Source organism: Lampris incognitus, chromosome 12 (genome assembly GCF_029633865.1).
Source record: "Lampris incognitus isolate fLamInc1 chromosome 12, fLamInc1.hap2, whole genome shotgun sequence".
Taxonomy (NCBI): Eukaryota; Metazoa; Chordata; class Actinopteri; order Lampriformes; family Lampridae; genus Lampris; species Lampris incognitus.
In genome coordinates, this window is record NC_079222.1 from 13,541,529 (window position 1) to 13,564,908 (window position 23,380).

Here is a 23,380-nt window from a genome sequence, read left to right on the forward strand (position 1 = left end):
GACTGCTTGTTTGTCCCGATGTGCCTTTGTGCACACGTTCTCACGGTTCTTCTCCCTACTGTTAGCATAACATTTTCCTCTCCACCTTCAAGAAATTTCTATGAAACCCATAAGAGAATATTAGATTTCAGAGGATATTTGAAGGCCCTTTCAACTCTGGCTGCAGGTGCAGGGTTGCTGATTCAGATTTATCCATTGTAAAAGTTAATGCACTGCATACAGCTATTCAAGATCGTTGGAGTATAATTTGGCTCCACCCCTGACTTGATTTGAGTGGCACATCACCCCCCCCCCGTTTGTTCTCCCCACTTGCATCTTGCCAATTACCCTACTCTTCCGAGCTGTCCCGGTCGCTGCTCCATCCCCTCTGCTGATCCGGGGAGGGCTGCAGACTACCACATGCCTCCTCTGATACATGTGGGGTCGCCAGCCACTGCTTTTCACCTGACAGTGAGGAGTTTTGCCAGGGGGACGTGGCGTGTGGGAGGATCACGCTGTTCCCCCCCAGTTCCCCCTCCTCTGTCAACAGGCGCCCTGACCGACCAGAGGAGGCGCACATCCGGCTTCCCACCCGCAGACACGGCCAATTGTGTCTGTAGGGATGCCTGACCAAGCCGGAGGTAACACGGGGTTTCGAACTGGCGATCCCCGTGTCGGTAGGGGAATGGCAAAATTTGATTTGGTTTTGCCTTTGCCTGTCAGAGCATGCAGTTTCACTGGGTGCTTGAAAAAAAAATCTGTTTTGTTTTGAGTTTTTAAAAAAAAAAAATTTATGCAATTTTAATGATCTCCAGGAGGAATTGGTTTGTTGCAGTAGCAGAGGAAATTAAAAATAAAAAAAACCTTAAATAAAAGATAAGCATAAAATACATAAAAAATAAGATGGTGAAATGATTGTATGTTTGGACATACACCATGGCACCCTGTATGGTTGGTAAGCAAATGCAGCAGGTTAAGCAGCCAGCAACAAAAGACTAAAAAAAACAACAACAACAAAAATACAACAGAGCACCAGAACATTTTGACAAGAACATGTTAAGTGTGTATGAAAAAGCTCTTACAAATATATGGCATTAGAGCATGGATGCTGAACTCAAACAGCAGCAACACTATAACAACATTGCAGAGGACTACAAAATCTGTGAAACACAAATTGGAATATGTTATATTAACATCACACAGTATGGTTATCTAATAATTTTATGTGCTATACCAGTCTTATCTTACATGCCCAAAATAAACTCATGTAAAACTAAATTAAATGGTTCGTCCAAAATTATGAATGACTAGAATCATGGTGTCAAGAATTGAGGATACATCGGGCATCCCTACAGACACAATGGGCTGTGTCTGCGGGTGGGAAGCCATATGTGGGTATGGGTCCTGGTCGCTGCACTAGCGCCTCCTCTGGTCGGTCGGGGTGCCTGGTGGGAATAGCGTGATCCTCCCACACGCTATGTCCCCCCTGGTGAAGCTCCTCACTGTCAGGGGAAAAGACGTGGCTGGCGACTCCACATGTATTGGAGGAAGCATGTGGTAGTCTGCAGCCCTCCCCGGATCAGCAAAGGGGGTGGAGCAACGACCGGGAAATGGTGTAATTGGCCAAGTACAACTGGGGAGAAAAGGGAAGGGGATGCAAAATCTGTGAAACAAAAATCGGATAATGTTAACATTAACATCACATAATATGGTTATCTAATAATTATATATGCTATATCAGAGTCTTATATTACATGCCCAAATAAACCGATGTAAAACTAAATTAAATGGTTCGTCCAAAATGTGAATGACTAGAATCATAGTGGCAAGAATTGAGAATACAGAATATATTTAGATGTGCCAAAACACAACCAAGGCAAATTTTAACTAACGTCCAGAAGTATAAGTAGAGTGAGCTTATTTTATAGCGGTTGATTTGTTTTTGTTTTTTTTATTCTCAGGAAAATTTGAGTTTCAGACATGTAATTTCCTGTATTCTGGTGAATGTTTAATTTATGTGAATCACAATGTAAGCTACTATGAACAGCAAATCGACTTTCAGGACAAATAGTTGAAAATATTAGGAAAAAACGTTTATCGTAACTATTTTCTAAAATAATCAAGTAAATAAAGCCAGTAACTACAACATAATCTGACAACCTATGCTTATTCATCCACATCAGGGGTGCCCACAATTTTTTGACTCGTGAGCTACTTTTAAAATGACCAGGTCAAAATGATCTACTCATATTAAAAATAATAATAAAAATAATCAATACATGTTTTACATATATATGAACATTTATATGCAGTGTGTGTATTTATATACATGTTGTGTTACATATACAGCATTGCAATGGATTTGCATTTATATTGAACCTTACACAGGCAATAATCATACCAAGCATTTGCTACTACACTATGTTGAAATTGCATCACTGCATGAACCTTTATAGCTGTGGTAAATAGATTTGTGATCTCTACCTCTCTACTCTGAGGATGACCTGCACTGGAGGGAGTCAGACAGGGTTGCATAGTTCGGACAGTAGCTGCTGGTAGCCAGCCTCAAGCAGGCCTCCAAATGATCAGCTGTCATGGTGGAACGGTATTTGGACTTGATAATCTTCATGTGAGAAAAGGCTGACTCACACAAATAAGTAGAGCCGAATAATGCCGTCAAGGAGGTTGCGCATTTCCTCATGTTTGGGTACTTGTCCTCTGTAAGTAAGTTCCAAAACTCTCAATGCGCCCTGGACTTAAGCTGAATGTCAGCCTGTACTGTCAGCATCTCATCCTCCACTGCAGATGAGTTCAGGTGAAACAGTGTTGCCATTTTTGAGGCGAAGGAATCCACCTCTGTATCTTCCCCAAATGGGTAGCACATAAATGTAGCGATTGGCTCAAGCAAAGCAAAGTCTTGAAACCGTTTGTCAAAGTCTGACCGGACATTTTCTGTGTAGCGTGCACTGTCAAGTTGCGCACACGCCCTCCCTTGCTTCTCCAGCTCTGCTGCAAGGTTTCGGAAGTTTCCCAAATCACGGCGCTGCAACTTTGAGGACAGAAGTTGCATTTTCCGTTTGAAAGCGTTAACTGAGCTGATCATGTTTACCACGCTTTTGTCTTTTCCTTGCAGCTCTAAATTAAGCTCGTTCAACATGTTGGTTAAATCAGTTAAAAACGCCAAGTCTAGCAGCCACTGATTGTCATTAAGTTGCTTGTGTTCTGCATGTTTAGTGATAAGGAGAAACTCCTTAATCTCCGGACAGAGCTCTCGAAATCTCTGCAAGAATCTCCCTCTACTAAGCCATCTCACGTCAGTGTGTAGCAAGAGGTCAGAGTAGTTACAGTCGGCCTCTTCCAAATGTGTACCAAACAACCGTCTTTGAAGAGACCTCGCTTGAGTAGAACAGGCGGTTTGGTTGCCACATCCATGATCTCTTTCATGTTTAGCATTTTTGCACATAATGCTTATTGGTGTATTATGCAATGGTAATTAAGGAAGTCAGGGAAAGCATCGTCCTCCCTGCACTTGGCAATAAATCCATTCGAGCGGCCCACCATAGCAGGCGCACCGTCCGTGGTGATTGACACCAGTTTACACACTGGGAGCTGGATTTTATCCACAAAGTTTTTGAAGATCTGAAAAATGTCCTCTCCCTGCGTGTGTTCCTTCATGGGTAGTATTGTTAACAGCTCCTCTTTTGCGGTCATATCTTGAAACACCATGCGAATGAAAATGCACAATTGGGCCGTATCACTTATGTCCGTAGACTCGTCCAATTGTAGTGAGAAACACTCGCAGTCCACGATGTCCCTCCAAACCTGCTGTGTCAAATCATCGCCCATCACTTCACAGAGCCTTGTGACAGAATTTCTTGATAACTGGAGAGCTTTGATTGAAGCTATTATTTCTGATTTGTTTTTAAAGTCCCGAAACAACGAATCTGCTGCCTCAAGGGAGGCCTCTTTCATCATCTCTCCATCTTGGAAGGCTTTCTTATGCTTAATGATGGAGTGACTCACCCGTAAAGATGCTTCGGTGGCTGCCTTTGCCTTTGAATTCGGCTGCGTGAAAAGTGACTGCTGCACGATTAACTGCGATTTTAGTTCCCTCACCTTTCTCTTTCTCAGCTCGCTTTTCGGAGGGAAGTCATTGTCATAGTTTTTATGAACAGTTCGAAAGTGCCTCTTCACATTTCCTTTCTTTGGGATAGCAATGCTAGACTGACAGATGAGACAAACGCATTTGGAATAAGACATGGTGAAAAAAAAGTCCTCCTCCCATTCCACATGGAAATGGTACGTTTTTTGTTTCTTGCTAGGTCCGGCTCCTCCACTCATTTTTGTTTTGTTTCACTTTTTAGTAGAATTTTTTTTAGAGAGTTGAACTAGCTAGCTCGATGCAGTTCTGCATTAGCTCACGTTGTGTGCATGTGAACTTCAAGGTACGTTCGAGAAGGGCTCTGGTTGTTATGGTAACCTAATGTAACAAAGTTTTAGGTTCCGCTCTAGAATCTTTGGTTTTAGGCAACGGCAGACTGGCTGTCCTTTACGTCAATCAAAAGGCAAATGCCAAATGGAGGACAGATGATAGGCTAATGTCTTAGAAAAAAATAGTTTTTTTGGAATGTCATGGAGATCTACCAGCACTGCCTTCGCGATCTACTGGTTGATCGCGATCGACGTAGTGGGCACCCCTGATCTACATCATTAACATCATTTATGTCACACACATAACTTGAGGCAAGTGTTCCGATTAATTAGATTGTTAGCCTAATTGTAGTGTGATGCATTATAACTAAATAGTTTGGAAATATGAATAGCCCTTTCTTGTTTGCAATGGTGATGGACAGATTGACGGACGAGATCAGGCAGGAGTCTCCGTGGACTATAATGTTCGCAGATGACATTATGATCTGTAGTGAAAGTAGGGTGCAGGTTGAGGAGAGCCTGGAGAGGTGAAGGTATGCACTGGAGAGAAGAGGAATGAAAGTCAGTAGGAGCAAGACAGAATACCTATGCGTGAATGAGAGGGAGGACAGCGGAATGGTGAGGATGCAAAGAGTAGAGGTGACGAAGGCATATGAGTTTAAATACTTGGGGTCAACTGTCCAAAGTAACAGGGAGTGCAGAAGAGAGGTGAAGAAGGGAGCGCAGGCAGGGTGGAGTGGGTGGAGAAGAATGTCAGGAGTTATTTGCGACAGAATGATACTAGCGAGAGTTAAAGGGAAGGTTTACAAGACGGTTGTGAGACCAGGTATGTTAAATGGTTTGGAGACAGTGGCACTGACAAAAAGAAAGGAGGCAGAGCTGGAGGTGGCAGAGTTGAAGATGCTAAGATTTTCACTGCGAGTGATGAAGAAGGACAGGATTAGGAATGAATATATTAGAGGGACAGCTCAAGTTGGATGGTTTGGACACAAAGCAAGAGAGGCAAGCTTGAGATGGCTTGGACATGTGTGGAGGAGAGATGCTGGGTATATTGGGAGAAGGATGCTGAATATGGAGCTGCCAGGGAAGAAGAAAAGGGGAAGGCCAAAGAGGAGGTTTATGAATATGGTGAGGGAAGACATGCAGGTTGCTGGTGTGACAGAGGAAGATGCAGCCGAAAGTAGTAGTAGTAGTAGTTTGGAAATATGTGAAAATTCAGATGAGTGAGAGTGTACGTACAGATTTGGGTAGTCCATTATATAAAAATGTCATTCAGAAGCGCTGCTGTTCCACAGGTAATGAACAGGCCGATTCAACAGATATGTGAACATATTAAACATGTAATGTTAATATTTACCTCGGGTGACCATATTTTGGTTTTTGAAAAGGGTAGACGCTAAAATATTCCTCAATGCTGGTAGACTCTAGTTGTCCTCATCCCTTTGACTATCAGATGTGACAGACACACCGTCACTTATCACTGAGGAATAAGTTCTAATAAGTCTCATTTGGTGAATTGATATGACCATATAGAGCCTACATAGGACCACAGGGCCTATGGAGGACCATAGGGCCTACACAGGACCATATCAGGCCTACAGAAGACCATAGGGCCTACAGAGGACCACAGGGCCCAAAAAGGTCCATAGGGTGTAAAGATGACCATAAGGCCTACAGGGGACCATATAGGGCCTATAGAGGACCATAGGACCTACAGAGGACCATAAGGCCTACAGATGAACATAGGGTCCAAAGAGGACTAGAGGACATAAAGAGGACCATAGGGCCTACATAGGACCATATAGGGCCTATAAAGGACCATAGGGCCTATAGAGGACCATATAGGGCCTATAGAGGACCATAGGACCTACAGAAGACCATAGGGTCCAAAGAGGACCAGAGGGCGCAAAGAGGACCATAGGGTCTACATAGGACTATACAGGACCTACAAAGGACCATAGCTTCCAAAGAGAGCCAAAGGGCCAAAAGAAGACCATAGGGCCTACAGAGGACCATATGACCTAAAGAGGACCATAAGACCTAAAGAGGACCATAAGACCTACAGAGGGCCATAGTGCCTAAATAACACCATAGAGCCTACAGAGGACCATAGGATCTAAAGAGGACCATAGGACCTACAGAGGACCATAGAACCTACAGAGGACCATCGGGTCTACAGAGGACCATAGGGCCCAACGAGGACCATGGGGCCTACAGAGGACCATAGGGCCTACAGAAGATCATAAGGCCTACAGAGAATTTGCTCAGATTTGTTGACTGCTCTCCCTAGGCTATGCTCTAACATTAGCATAATAGATGCATCAGCAGGGGGATTGATAACGATGTCAAAACACTTTCATTCACAAAATAAAATCATGTTCATTCACACACATATGTAATGCAAAACTTCAGACTGAGATGGAAACAATGACCGAGGTCCAGACCTCAGCGACCTCATAGCCAGCTAAGGGGGTAAACACAGCAGTTAGAACCAGCCAGTAGCACAACACTAGACAGTTGTTTTTAATCTATTACAGTTACATTAATATGTACAAAAAAGTAACATTGTGCAAGGAACATGTGCATTGTCATCTGTTCAGATAATTAGAATTGTATGAAAAGAATTGATAGTGCAGTTTAATTCACTTCATGCAGTCTGCTTCGGCACATCAGTAAGGACTTTTTCAGTTCTACCCCAGTGCATTTGGAAGCGAAAAAATTTGAAAGCCAAAGTATTTGTGAAAGATAGATGTGAGGCAGATGCCTGATTGAGACAACAAGAGAATGTGTTGAATGAGCTCTGCCAGCTGAAGAGGAGAGAACATGGGTGTTGATCTCCAAATGGCCGTCTTACTTGCTAGTGCTTGTGATGTCAGGGTGACTTACTTTGAATCATAGCTACTATGGCTGCACATTTTTCAATTGATGAAACTGATTTTCTCCAAAGGTTCCCTTCTATCCCCATCTAAATCATCCACACATTGGTAAGAGCATGTGCGCGCGTGCGCACACACACACACACACACACACTTGTTTTTCTATACTCACGAGGACCCGGCATTTACTATAGTAATCCCTTCACCCCTGATCTTAACCTTACCCTTAACCATAAGCACTACATGTGTAACCTCAGCCCTTATCTTAAAATTAACCCTTAAAGAAGTGAGGACCTGCTAAAAAGTTCTCACTTTGCAAAAAAAAAAATGTCCCTCACAAATTTAGCTAAGCAAGAGAAAGTGTACACACACACATGCACGTGCGCACACACACACATACACACACACTACACAGTGCACACACTGTACGTGCATAGCTGATCATAAAAAAAAACTAAATGACTAAAATTGTAAAAAATACATCAAAGCATCACAGAAGATATACATTATTCCAAATGTGGAATATTCAGAAAACGTATTGTGTGGGGCACTGCGTTTGAACTAGATTCCTCTTTGGGGCGGCTCTGTCATAGTCTGTAATTACTGTTAGTCTTTGATAGTTTCCCACTCTCATATTTTTCACAAGGGAGATAGACAGCATCTTTATGTTTTAATGAAAAAAAGCACAAGGGCAAACTGCCCTTTAAGGAAAATTATGGTAACGGTAAATGTCAGAGCTCAGCAGTTGAGGCTCACATTGGAAGAGGGAAGTGCTTCAAAGAGACCAGGCATCCAATATGGCATAGAAATTGTTAAAAAAAAAAAGTCGCTCTTGGCCTTTATGAAAACTCTTGGCTGCTTTAAAATCAGGAGTTGACCCAGTGAAGACTGGCATGCATAATCTATGACACTCACCCCATCAGAGTTCCTCCGCTTCCTCTGAGGGAATAGTTTGTGTCCCTGGTGTATGACCGTGGTTACCAGACATGGATGTTGCTGCTCTGCCCTAGAGTAGCTTATTCTGTTTCTGACTTTTCCATACTGGGCTCATTCCTCTACCAATCTGTTTCCATCCCTCTGTTGCATTAAATTTCTCTCCATTTCTGTCTTACTGCTCAAATTCATTCATCCTCAGTGGAATATACAGTGCATCCGGAAAGTATTCCCACCCCTTCACTTTCCCCACATTTTGTTATGTTACAGCCTTATTCCAAAATGGATTAAATTCCTTTTTTTTCTCATCAATCTACACACAATACCCCACAATGACAAAGTGAAAAAGGTTTTGTAGAAATTTTTGCAAATTTATTAAAAATAAAAAACTGAAATATTGCATGTACATAAGTATTCACACCCTTTACTCAGTACTTGGTTGAGGCACCCTTGGCAGCAATTACAGCCTCAAGTCTTCTTGGGTATGAAGCTACAAGCTTGGCACACCTATATTTGGGGTATTCCTCCAATTCTTCTCTGCAGATCCTCTCGAGCTCTGTAAGGTTAGATGGAGAGTGTCGCTGAGCAGCTATTTTCAGGTCTTTCCAGAGATGTTCAATGGGGTTCAAGTCTGGGCTCTGGCTGGGCCACTCAAGGCCATTCACAGACGTGTCCCGAAGACACTCCTTTATTGTCTTGGCTGTATGCTAAGGGTCGTTGTAGTGTTGAAAGGTAAACCTTCGCCCCAGTCTGAGGTCCTGAGTGCTCTGAAGCAGGTTTTCATCAAGGATCTCTCTGTACTTTGCTCCATTCATCTTTCCCTCAATCCTGACTAGTCTCCCAGTTCCTGCCACTGAATAACATCCCCACAGCATGATGCTGCCACCACCATGCTTCACTGTAGGGATGGTATTAGCAAGGTGATGACAGGTGCCTGCTTTCCTCCAGACGTGACGTTTGGCATTCAGGCCAAAGAGTTCAATCTTGGTTTCATCAGACCAGAGAATCTTGTTTCTCATGGTCTGAGAGTCCTTTAGGTGCTTTCTGGCAAACTCCAAGCGGGCTGTCATGTGCCTTTTACTGAGCAGAGGCTTCTGTCTGGCAACTCTACCATAAAGGCCCGATTGGTGGAGTGCTGCAGAGATGGTTGCCCTTCTGGAAGGTTCTCCCATCTCCACATAGGAACGCTGGAGCTCTGTCAGAGTGACCATCGGGTTCTTGGTCACCTCCCTGACCAAGGCCCTTCTCCCGCGATTGCTCAGTTTGGCTGGGCAGCCAGCTCTAGGAAGAGTCCTGGTAGATCCAAACGTCTTCCATTTATGAATGATGGAGACCAATGTGCTCTTCGGGACCTTCAAAGATGTAGAAAATTTTTTGTACCCTTCCCCAGATCTGTGCCTCGATACAATCCTGTCTCGGAGGTCCACGGACAATTCCTTTGACTTCATGGCTTGGTTTCTGCTCTGACATGCACTGTCAACAGTGGGACCTTATATAGATAGGTGTGTGCCTTTCCAAATCATGTCCAATCAATTGAATTTACTACGGGTGGACTCCAATCAAGATGTAGAAACATCTCAAGGATGATCAGTGGAAACAGGATGAACCTGAGCTCAATTTTGAGTGTCATAGCAAAGGGTGTGAATACTTATGTACATGCAATATTTCAGTTTTTTATTTTTAATAAATTTGCAAAAATTTCTGCAAACCCTTTTTCACTTTGTCATTATGGGGTATTGTGTGTAGATTGGTGAGAAAAAAAAGGAATTTAATCCATTTTGGAATAAGGCTGTAACATAACAAAATGTGGGGAAAGTGAAGGGGTGTGAATACTTTCCGGATGCACTGTATCTGCCTCTTTCAATGGCCAGGTTATGAGCACTCGGTCTGTACTTTGTTAACATGTTTCTGTGTTTAACATCAGTCACTGTTTTCAGGTAGGTTGCCACAGTGTACTGTCTTTTTAGGGCCAAATACCATTGCATTTTACTTTGTGTGTGTGATTTTGTGTTCCAATAGGTGAGGTACTTTTGTTTCTGTTGTGTTATAATTTGGTTGCCTCTGATAGTCCTGTTGTCAGACTGGTCCTGAGGCTTGGTCCACTGCTTGGACTGGAATGGAGTGTCAGGACCAGCTGAGTGAGGTGACCTTTGTCTTTGCTCATATCTTGGCTCTGCAGGGCTTTGTATGAGTGGGGTCACTTTCTTTTAGATGAAGCCAATATTTAATTGATTGTTTTTGGATTTTCAATAATAATGAAAATTGGCCCAATCCAGCTCTGCAGGCATTATTAGCTGTTGTCCTGTGCACCTGCAGGATGCTTTTATGAGTGCATTTTCAATTGAATGTTTTTCCCATTTTTCAAAGTTTAGGTTTGTTTGCGAGCCCCACACTTCCCTTCCATAGATCAGGATGGGTTCTGTAATTGATTGAAGTAATCTGAGCCAAATTAAAATTGGAATCTCAATGTGAATTTGTCTTTTGATTGCATAAAATGCCCTGCGTGCTTTCTCTTTCAGTTCCTTGACTGCTGGGTTGAAATTTCCAGTGGAACTTATTTTCAAGCTGTAATAATTATATTCCAAACAGTTTTTATTACACGGGTGATAGTCATTTCTCTGACATCTGGATCTTTTTTGAAATATCACTGTTTTGGTCTTTTTGATGTTAATTGCCAGGGCCCAGGTCAGAAAGTAACATTCAAGTATGTTCAGACTCTGAAGTCCATCTTTTGTTGGACTTAGCAGTATTAAATCATCTGCGTACAGCAGGAATTTGATCTCCGAGTTGTGAAGTGTAAGACCAGGTGCTGTGGACGGTTCCAACATGATGGCCAATTCATTAATATAAATGTTAAACAGGGCAGGTGATAAACAGCGGCCTTATCTCACCCCACATTCTTGAGAAATAAATGATGTTGTCTTGTGTCCAATCTCGATGCTTCACATGTTGTTTGTATACGTGGATTTTATTAAGTCATATATTTTACCCCCTACACCACTTTGAAGTAGTTTGTAAAATAAACCAATGTACCATATTGAATCAAATGCTTTTTTGAAGTCAATGAAACATGCAAATATTTTGTTCTTATTTTGATAAACGTATTTGTTGACGAGGGTGTTTAGGGTGTAAATATGGTCTGATGTGCGATGATTTTGGTATGAATCCAGTTTGACTTTTGCTCAAGACATTGTGTTTCGTAAGCAAGTGTATGAGCCGAGAATTTACAATGTTGCAGAAAACCTGCCCCAGATTACTGTTCACACAAATGCCTCTAATTATCAAGGTCCGATTTATATCCGTTTTTACAAATTGGCATAGTGAGACCATGATTCCAGATGTGTGGGAAGTAACCTACATTCAAGATCAAATTGAATAATTTAAGTATAGCCAACCTGTTTTTTTTTTTACTTGTGTGTTTAAGCATCTTGTTTAAGATACTGTCAACCCCACTTGCTTTTTTTCCCCAGTTCTTGCTCAGTAATCAAGAGCTCCATGGGGTTATGGGAGTCTCTGATGGCCAGTTCTAATGTGTTTAACTTCTCGGTTATATGTGTTTGTTCTGAATCAGAATTGTTTCCATATAGTTTTTTGAAGTGATTAATCCAAATGTCTCCATTTTGTATAACTGGATCATTGGGTTTAGTTTTGTTTAGGTTTTTTTCTCAATTTTACCAGAGTCTGTTTGTGTTTATGGACTCCTCAATTATTGTTAGTTGTTTTTGTGTGTATTGAGCCTTTTTTATCTTGATTGTACGTTTGTATTGTTTGAGCATGTCACAGTAAAGAAGGCGTATGTTTGCATTGCTTGGTTCTCTGTGTTTTTGGTTAGATAGTTTCCTAAGTTCTTTTCTTTTATGTTGGCATTCTATATCAAACCACTTTGTCTCTTTTTGTTTTGGAGGTTTGTGGCCGGATTTCTTCATTTGTAATTTGTGAGCTGTAGTCAGAAATATTTGGTTAATTTCTCTGACTGTCTATGCCTTCTTTACTGCATAAGTGGAGTCCAGAAAGTTGTCTAAGAGTGTTTGAATTTGTTAGCTTCCGATTGCTTTCTGGAACTCTTGTGCACTGTTTGGAGCCCATCTGTATGTTCTCCTGATGTTAAACAGGTCATTGGGCTGTGTGTGTGAAGTGTTAGTTACTGTCCTTTTAATGAACACAGTAATTTGGCTATGATCAGATAGAGGGGTTAGTGGTTTAACTATAAATGAACTGAGAGAGAAAGGGTCTAAATCTGTTATCACGTAATCTAATGTACTAGTGCCAAGAGGTGAGCAGAAGGTGGGTCTTCCCAAAGAGTCACCTAAACAATGTATAGACTGAGGCTTTGACAGAACTGGAGCAGGTTTCTTCCATTCTTGTTTACCTGGAGGTCAGAGTTATGGCGAGGAAGGTTAGTGATGTTTTGAGGAAAGTTTTGTTCAAATATGTGATTATTATCATCCTCTTGAGTTTGAGTCTCGACGTGAGCCAGTACATGCATTGAGGTCTCCACAGATCAGCATCTCTTTCTCTTTCTCTTTCTCTTTCTCTTTCTCTTTCTCTTTCTCTTTCTCTTTCTCTTTCTCTTTCTCTCTCTCTCTCTCTCTCTCTCTCTCTCTCTCACTCTCTCTCTCTCTCTCTCTCTCTCTCTCTCTCTCTCTCTCTCTCTCTCCTGCTACAGCTGGCGTTATCTGAGACTGTTTATCTGTGCATGTTCACTTCGTCTCTGTGGCGTTTTCTCAGCTTACACCCTTGTGCTGCTGCTCTGTCTTCATTTCAATCCACATGAATTTCTTTCATTTTTTTGTTCTTTTTGTTACACTCACTGTCCTTTGTCTCTGTGCGTCATTTATCACCCTCGCTATTCATCACACTCTGTCTTTTCAGTTTTTCTTTCCTCTCAGACCGCTCACTCCAATCTATTTCTCGCTTTCCCTTCTTTTGTTTTTGTCTTAATTTTCCTCTGCTGCAGAGCCTCGTCTGGGATGGGCTTTCAGCCTATAGTTTATGCGTATACATCAGGCAATATTTTGACAGGGTGACATCGTAGCACCAGGCGAGTACTGTTTTTCCAAGTTTACCAATATGTCTCTCTCTAGGAGCTAGTATTACACCAGGCAGAGGAGAATGGGTGCAAGTGCAAGTTGGGTAGATGGAAAGGAGTCTGAAAAGTGTAATTTTGTAATCTCCACATTTTTCAGTTATTACTTATTTTGGTCCAGAGCTCCAAGCACTTTTCCTTCACTTCCCCAGGCACATAAGACCTAATTTACTCTTTCCTTTTGTCCACTACCATGTCTTTCTCCTGCTTTCTCTCTGCAGGCTCACGTCCTCGTGACTGTGGGGATTTGTATGCCAGTGGTCAGAGGGAGGACGGCATATACTCTGTGTTTCCCATCCACCACCCTACGGGCTTCCAGGTCTACTGCGACATGACCACAGACGGAGGAGGCTGGACTGTGAGTCAGAGTTGCGCGATCACATACACACATATCGTTTTTCTCATGTGCACAAAAATGTGTGTGTGTTTGTGTTTGTGTGTGTGTGTGTGTGTGTGTACATGCATTTCCTTGCAGTTCCACATGTACATACTCATTGACTAACACTAACTTACTCTCACACACAAATACACACATGTGCGTGCATACACACACACACACACACACACAAAACGTTTTAACTATATCTGTATTCATCTAAAATTGCAACATCTTCATTTCACTCCTTCGTTTTGTGATCAAAACATTAGATGTGGAAGGTATTGGAAAAAAAGCTCTTCCACGATTACTCTTTCAAAGTCGTGGTTTGTATCTGTTAAACAGCAATAATATAAAAATCATCCACATAAAACTGGTTTCTAAGAAAACTCCACCTGAATGAAACTTAAATTCTTGTTCACATAAAGGTCAACTTCGATTATATGAGTCTCAGCAAAGCAAAATCTGTAGTGTGTCTGTAGTGCTTAGATGTTAAGAAACTCAGACAGTGAGTAGTATTTTGAGAGAGAAAAAAAAACACCGTTCTATTTTTACATTCATTTCTATTTGCGAAGAGACCATCAATAGTTACTATAATGCTTAAAAGAGAACAAGGACAAAGAGACGTGGGAGATGCAACAAGACAAAAGTGGCTTGAAACGGTGCTGCAGCAAAGTAGATAGAGATTCAATAATAATGTACATTAGAGATGGTGATCCAATCTGAATACAATATTCACAAATTGTGAATTTGTTGCAAATAATTATTATTTAACCAACTATCATCAGTTGTATGTGGACCTTTTGTGCTTGCAAGCTTTTTAAAATTGTTGAGAACAATTTGCTTTGCTGAGGTTAGTCTAAGGCAGTGTTTCCCATCCCAGTCCTCAAGGACCCCCTATCCTGCAGATTTTCTTTGCAACCCTGAATAGGTACCTGTTTGTAGTTATTCAACCAATCAGCAATGAATTATGTCAGATGTTGTACAGCTTGCATAATTAAGTGCTGTGAGATGATTGGTTGAGTAAGTACAAGCAGGGCTTCCTATGCAGGGTTACAATGAAAATAAGCAGGATAGAGTTTCCTTGAGGACTGGGTTGGGAAATGCTGGTCTAAGGTGAGGTACTGCTAGCTACCACAGTCAGAGTAACACAATGGACAAATGGGATGATTTATTTTCCATCTTCTGTATGTTTTGTATGTTGATGGATTTCACATTTGCATGTAAAATGTGGATTTGGGCCTAAGGAATGGATTATCAGATTTCGATTGTGTGCCCATTTGGAGTCGGAGAAGTGACTCAATGCTTGGCTTGAGCTGCTCAAATCCTTTCTGTATTGCTGGCTTCTAGTGAACGCGTTGCTGATTTAAAAGCACACACAAGCTCATTGCCATTACATAATTTCCCCAAGTCAACATTACTGTGATTCTGTCAAGTCATAGTTTAAATTGAAGAAATTATAAAAAGGAAGAAAAATAGTACTAATAATAATAATGAGGAAAATACTAATACTAATAATAGTAATAATAATAACAGTAATAATAATAATGAGGATAATAATACAAATACTGCTAATACTACTACTGCTACTACTAATAATAATAATAACAAAGCAACACTCAATCCTCTTGTTTTGCCTGAAGGACTGATGTACTCGTGACAAAGTCTTCTTTCACCGTCAGTTTCACTCACAGAGGTCGAGCAACAGCTTCTGCACTGAGTTAAGCCTCCTCATATAAACTCTCTTTCTTTAATCCATCATTTTACTTGCTCTGACAATTAAGTCCCAGGCAGAAGTCAAGCAGCCATCATTTTAAATCCAACGGAGTTTGCCAAGATATCAACTTTGTCTCTTGACAGTTCGGGGCAGTCTGGAAATAGTGAACACCTCCACCGAGTGAGGAGCGTGTGTGTGCATGAATGAGTCCCTGTGAAATATCCACATTCTTCCTTTTATCTTCTCAGTTTATAATTGATAGTTCCTCGTGTTGTGGTGGTGGGGTTCAGTCAGTTCATGTTTATTCATTGAAACGCAGCTCTTGAAACATTAAAAGATTTGGAAAAAAAACTTAAAGCTTTTAGAATTACTTTTAAGAATAGATTAGGTTAAGGCCATGTCAACTTTCTAGTCTTTGTAAATATGTATACGGACAATTTTTTTTCTGACTAAATACGTATAGATTCAAATATCAGCATCTCTGTAAATTAATAGCGTTCTTCATTTTTTTATGCCAAGTGAGTCACAGTAGCCGGATGTAAGATACTTTGCAAGGGTTATGACCACACCGAACCCTATATACCTGGAAAGTATACAGAGGTGTTTGTGCATGGATAAAGTTAGCATGAGAGAGAGAAAATACGGATGATTTACTATCTAAGTGCAAACTATCCCCCCCCCCCTTTTTCTCCTCAATTGTACTTGGCAATTGCCCTGTTTTTTTCCGAGCCATCACGGTTGCTACTCCACCCCCTCTGCTGATCCGGGGAGGGCTGCAGACTACCTCATGCCTCCTCTGATACATGTGGAGTCACCAGCCGCTTCTTTTCACCTGACAGTGAGGAGTTTCACCAGGGGGACGTAGCGCGTGGGAGGATCACGCTATCCCCCCAGTCCCCACCCCACCCCCACAAACAGGCGCCCCAACCAATCAGAGGAGGCGCTAGTGCAGCAACCAGGACACATACCTACATCCGGCTTCCCACCTGCAGACACGGCCAATTGTGTCTGTAGGGACGCCCGACTAAGTCAGAGGTAACACGGGGATTCAAACCGGCGATCCCCGTGTTGGTAGGCAACCTAGTAAACCGCCACGCTACCCAGACACCCCTATAAAAATGCAAACTAATTTGACTCTGACCCACCTATCAAACTCACTGGCACTGTTTTCAGTAGCGGTAGTGAACATTTCTTGGTTTTGAGCAATAGGATAGTCAATATAGTTTTAACACTAACAAGGCAAGATCTGATTACTTGCAATGATGAAAAAAAGAAGATATTCGGAGTTCATTTAGGTGAGGTTTTTTTTTTTTTGGTGTTATTTGATCAAACATCTGGCAGTTACCTTGCCTTGCTCAAGTAAACAAGGTTGTTTTATTCTGACTTGATGCGGGGCAAATATGCCCACGGGGAATGAGAAACAGGGAGGTGAACAAACACTCTGACACAGAAACATTTGATCTATGCTGGGAAATATGGCTGAGGTGTGTTTCACTGGTAGTGTGGTTTGTGTGTGTATGTGTGCGTGTGCGTGCGTGCGTGTGTGTGCACGCAGTTTTGCAGGAAATAAATATTTGTTTATAATTGTGCTACAGTTTAGCAGTCTTTTGGTAGAGGCAGGGCAACACTTAATTGTGATTAAAAGCTTTGTACATTGTAACATTTTGAAACACTTCAATACCTTCACTCCATTAAATATGCAAATGTGTGGGTTGTGGCTACATATTTGTTTGAAGCACGCCAAACTTTGTTTTGGAAGAAGTTCACAGTGTACTCAGGGATTAAATGGAAAATTTGTGTATGCAGATCATGCGGATTTGTGGAGTGCATGCCCTCTACTTTTGGTAATACAAGCAAACTGGCATCTTTCTTCTATATTTTATGAAGGGTTTCAAAATCAAGAAAAATAATAAGATTTTTCAAAATCTTTTTTTGTGATTAAGCAGATAATTTCTTAATAATTTTGTTCAATCTAATTCAAAGAAATAGCTCTCTAGCATTTGAGCTAATGTTAAGATGTTAAAACTGAAAAAAAAATTTCAAAAGGAAACAGCTTGTGTATATATTTTCCCACAGATGCAAACAAATACATGTCCGCAATTTAATGTTTTTCTAGCAGTCTGCAAATCTTATTCACAGTCACATTGGTATGAATCATGAAGTTAAGTGTTTTCCTGTGTGTGTGTGTGTGTGTGTGTGTGTGTGTGTTTGTATGCGTTTGTTATCGTGATAAGGATGACCTATATCTGCAACATTATCGTGATATGAATGACTTGTATCGCGGTACGTATCGTTATCATGATATGGATTTCCTATATCGTGATATGTATCGTTATGACAATATGAATGTCCTATACCACGGTATGCATCGTTATCATGATATTGATGGCCTATATCACAATGTGTATTGTTATCGTGATATGAATGTCCTATATTGTGATATTATATCGTTATTGTGATATGATTGACCTATATCATGGTATGTATCGTTATCATGATATGAATGTCATATATTGTGATATGTATCATTATCGCAATATGTATCATGATTGTGATATGAATATCGTGATATGCACTTATGACCTTATTGTAAGTCACTTTAGATAAAAGCATCCGGTAAATGACTGTAATATAATGTAATGTAATGTTTGTGGGCATGAAAGTGATTTGTGGCTACACTAAAAAAAACTTGTTTTTACGGTAAAAAACTGGCAGCTGTGGTTGTCAGAACTTTACCGTGACAAATACGGTAGAACTTTCTCTACTATTACTACGCTTTATTATTAGTGTACTAAATTCAGGGGGCAGCCAGGAACTGCCGTCGTAGCCGGGAATCGGACCCGAATAGCCCAAACCATGAGTGACCGCACTAACCACTTAATTAAAGGGTCCAACCCCTTTAGTTGACCGGTTAGCCCCATTATCAGCACAATGGTTAGTACATTTAACCATTACAAAGTGTGTTTTTAAAAAAAAAAATTAATGCAAAAATTACAGTGTTGGCTGTTACCTAGGTTATGGTACATTTTAGTCATCACCACAATGGTTAGTACCTTTAACCGTGACAAAATGTATTTTTACAAACAATAAATGCAAAAAATTATAGTGTTGGCTGTTTCATATATATATATATATATATATATATATATATATATAAGTGTGTGTGTGTGTGTGTGTGTGTATGTATGTATGTGTATATATATATATGTATTATGGGTATATATATATATGTGTGTGTGTATATATATATATGTATATGTATATATATGTGTATATTATGGCATTTTTTGCTATCAGCACAATGGTTAGTACATTTAATAGTGAAAAAAAATATTTTTAACAAAAAACACATGCAAAAATTACAGTGTTGGCTGTTATAGATATTACGGTATATTTCTGTTATAAAAACAATGCAAACATAATTAACGATGGCATAATGATTTTTTGCCAGAAAAGAGATGTAAAAATTATTGTTTTGACTGATATATATATTTATAGGTCACGGTCTTTTACTGTCATGGTTTGACAGTTTTTCACCGTAAAATCTACAGACATTTTTTTACAGTGAAGGGGTGTGTTAAACCATATTTGCACTGTTCTCTTTTTGTATTTGCTTCTTCTGTGCACGGGTGCGAACAGGTGTGTCTCACTATCGCAACTTCGATGCATACACAATATCATTCCCAGAGATCAGATAACTGTAATTGATTGTGGCTGCTGTTTGGAGGTGATTGCGACAACACCTCGGCCTCATTAGGATCAGTATCAAACAGGTCAGATGAGGGGATGGCTGGTTGGTTGACTAGTTGGGTGACTGGCTCTGTGGTTGGCTCCCCGTTCAACTTAAATAAAGAACAAGCCATGTGCTTGAGCACCGCGAGCACGTTCTGACAGAGCACTGCTTCAGGGACTGGAGCTCACGGATGAGAGCGACTGAGAGGAAGGAAGAAGTGGGAGGAAGGAGAACAGATAACGGACTCACTAGAGGAAAACAAAGGAGACGGACTCATGAAAGTTACAGAGTGAGAGGTGGACAGACAGGGAGAGACAGGGAGAGATGAAGGCAAATGGAGAGACAAGGTGAACAGTCAATACAGCAATGCCCTGTATTAATTCAGAGTTTCAAATTCTCCGTTGTTTATTTGATGTTTTCCACAAACCTTCCCTGCAATAATGGGCTTCGACAAGAGCAATCTGTACCATTCTCTATTCACTCTAAAATGCCAGACCAGAAAGCCTCAGGGCTAATGTAGTTCTCTTAAATAATAGTGACATAAGGAGACCAAAGCTCTGTATTTAGCTGTCTATCAGCAGAATTGCAGCATCAGCTTGTGATGACTATTAGAGAAATGTTTTGTGGGTTTGGCATATTCTGTTATAAAATCCCTACATCACATCCCTGCTCATGAGTTCAGCGCAGCCCTGCAGCCTTTCTGCATATATTTATGTGTCTGTCTGCCTGTCTGTCACTGTCTGTCTGTCTGCTCTGCCTCTCTGTCTGTCTGTTTGTCTGTCCGTCTGTCTTCCTGTCTGCCTGCCTGTCTGTTTGTATGTCTGTCTGCCTGTCGGTCTACCTGTCTGCCTGCCTGCCTGTCTGACTGTCTGCCTGTCGGTCTACCTGTCTGCCTGCCTGTCTGTCTACCTGTCTTTCTGCCTGCCTGTCTGTCTGTCTCTCTGTCTGACTGTTTGCCTGTCTGTCTGTCTTTCTACCGAAACCATCTCTCTATCTGATAGTCTGGTAGATGTATCATTAATTTAGAGTTTTTTGTGTGTGTGTGTGTGTGTCTGTCTGTCTCTCTGTCTGACTGTTTGCCTGTCTGTCTGTCTTTCTACCGAAACCATCTCTCTGTCTGATAGTCTGGTAGATGTATCATTAATTTAGAGTTTTGTGTGTGTGTGTGCGTGTGTGTCTGTGTGTGTGTGTGTGTGTGTGTGTGTGTGTGTGTGCGCGCGCGTGCGCGCACGCATGTGCTCATGCATCTCAATGCTTTCATGTAATAGAAGTGACAAAATTACGTTCTCGGTTGCCCAGTTGAGCTTGCTTCTTATTCCTGATTATCTGAAAAAAAGAAATAAATAACCAAACAAGCCGTCAGGTCCCATCTGCGTTTCTCGGGTGTTACAGCAGAATATCTTCCCTGATGTATAAAATAATAGACTATTAATCTGTTCAGAACTGCTCACCCAGCAAGCATCTTCAGAATACATTCTCACACACCACGGCTTTTAAAATGAGGAGTTTGTTTCTAATGCCTGACCACATCGCTGTTTCCAACAGTAATCTATATATCCTGAAGCACCAAATCTGGTTAGCTCCTTCTGTTCCTATTATTAATGTATTACTCAGCTGTACATATGAACAAGTAGTAACCCTGCCTCGTCCATCTCTCAGAAGGGCACGACTCAAACAGGAATATACTCACCAGGCCTCTGACGAAAAATGTTTGATTCCCTCTATATACCAATACATATATGGAGAGAGTGGCAAGAGAAAATGTATAATATATTTAAACATCCATTTATAATACCGATTGGGATGTCCGTAAAATAGAATAAAACATGAGGATCTTGAATTTAGTGTTGCGAATTATGTATACACACCACCAGGCATGCATGAATGTCTACAGATTTTGCTGTTGTGTCTTTGATTTTGATTTTTTTTTAATAGAGTGCAGATACAAGTAAAATGAATAAATGAAAGGTACAGGGCTTTCTTACAAGCTCTCTGGTTACCCCTAGTTAGCGTTGCAAATCGTAGCACAGCCAAGTGTGTGTTGATGCATGCTCAGAACGTTGAATCGGTTCATCTGGAGACAGGATTTATTGAGAGAAATGTGTCATCACTCATTCAAGTGGCCTCTTCAGTCTCAACTGGCCGCAGGTATCCACACCCTTATAAACAATACAGTTGCATAACGACCGGAAACCAATAATATTCACAGCACAGGAGAGCTAACGCGTCAGGCCAGGACTCCGCAGTCTACACCCATCTACAGGCCAGCGGCCACTCTTTCAAGGATGAGGATGTGCACATCCTTGATAGGAAGGAATGCTGATTTGAATGGGGAGTCAAAGAGGCCATCCATGTGGAGAGGGAACGACCATCCCTGAATCGATTCGGGGGTTGCTAAGAGTAGCTAAAAGTACATCTGTCACCATCTTGCAATGCTGTGATTGCAACTATCCCCCAGTCCTCTGTGAATAGTACACATGGCCATTGTAACTCTAATTAATGGTCACGGCAATTTGCATTTGAAACCGATCGATTGGTTTCGGTTGCTATGCAACTGTGCTGGTTATAAGGGTGGGGATACCTGCAGTTAGTTGAGACTGAAGAGGTCACTTAGATGAGTGATGAAACCTTTCTCTCAGTAAAGGTTGTGTCCAGAAGATTCAACTTGCTGTGACAACCAAGTGTGCTATAAAGTCTCATAATGCAGTCATTCCCAGAGACGGTCTCAAGATTTTGGGTCCTAGGTAGTGGCGGCTGATGCTAACGATTTTTTTTTGGGGGGGGGGGCAATTTACCTTGGCGCAGCACACCTGACAGCTGCTTTAATGCCCACACAGTCACAGAGTTATTAGAGTTATTAAGAAGGACAATGTGGCCTATAGATTTCCTTTAGGCAATATTGTCCTTCTTAATAATGGTGGTGTGGACATTAAAGCAGTTGTCAGGTGTGCTGCGCCAAGGTAAATTGCCCCCCCCCCAAAAAAAATTGCTAGCACCAGCCGCCACTGGTCTCAAGACATTTAATTTGGGTTGCAAAATAAAATCTCCTGCGACAGGTCGCCAAACAAAATTTGCAGAATGTCTTCCATACTTAAGATCTAAATCTGCAGTGCAAGTTTAATCCATGTGAGGGCGCTCGTTGGTATTTCTACCACAATAACACAGAATGACAGAAACCAGCCATAACACAGAACACAGAAACGGAACAATGAACATTGCACTTGATATATGTGTTGTGCTGTCCTCTTGTACACCGGACTGGAATGCAGTACAGGTAGTCCCCGGGTTACGAACGCCCTACTTACGAACAACCGCACTTATGAACCGACTTCTGTGAGGCATGTTTTTTTAAAAATCGATCTACGTACAATGGCTCGTACTAACGAACAGACGGACTACTTCGCGTGACGCTCGAAACACTGCACGTTTTAGGCAGGCCGTTGGCCTGAGGGAGAACACCGAACATCGTTGTGTGTGTTGTGTTTTGAAGCGTAAATCTGATGCAAGTGATGGTGATGCATCGAAGAAAAGGAAAACGATCACGACTGAAACGAAAGTGGAAATAATAAAGTGTTCAGAGAGAGGTGAAATGCTCTTATCGTTTTTTCATTTACCCTGTGAGGCGGGGAGGCGAGCCTCAAGCGGGCTCTCGTTTCTGGCATCAAACGGCCGGCCTCCGCCGGTCACGACCCACTCCCGGGACAGTTGCAGTTTGAAATATAAGAAATCCATCCATCCATTATCCAGACTGCTTATCCTGCTCTCAGGGTAGCAGGGATGCTGGAACCTATCCCAGCAGTCATTGGGCAGCCGGTGGGGAGACACCCGGGACAGGCCGCCAGGCCATCACAGGGCACAAATATAAGAATAATGTCTTTGCAGTTTTTTTATACCTATACACATTATCTCTCATTTATAAATACTGTACTGTAGTTACATGTATTATTATTACTCCATTATTATATGTATGATGGTTTAGGTAAACAATATACTATACACTAAAACAAACATTTGACTAATTGACACTAGATATGAACTGTATGTTACTGTCCTGACTTACATACAAATTCAACATAAGAATAGACTCAAAAATAGAACTCATTTATAACCCGGGGGCTACCTGCATTAAAAAGCAAGCAGGCCCCCTTATCACATTAGCAACATGTTAGTAAAATTAATATGCATAATTAATATGCACAGTTAGATACTTGAGTACGCCCAAAAAGAAAACGTTCAGGATAAGTAAACA

The 23,380-nt window shown here is 41.3% G+C and overlaps 1 protein-coding gene across 3 annotated transcripts in view; it reads left to right on the forward strand.

The window, feature by feature from the left end:
• Positions 1-23,380, forward strand: part of fibcd1b (fibrinogen C domain containing 1b) — a 202,346-nt gene that overhangs the window by 87,246 nt on the left and 91,720 nt on the right. For all 3 annotated transcript variants that reach the window (XM_056290759.1, XM_056290760.1, XM_056290761.1), the window contains one exon: positions 13,527-13,663. In XM_056290759.1, coding sequence (XP_056146734.1) covers positions 13,527-13,663 — 137 coding nt within the window. The remainder of the gene's footprint in view (positions 1-13,526; positions 13,664-23,380) is intronic.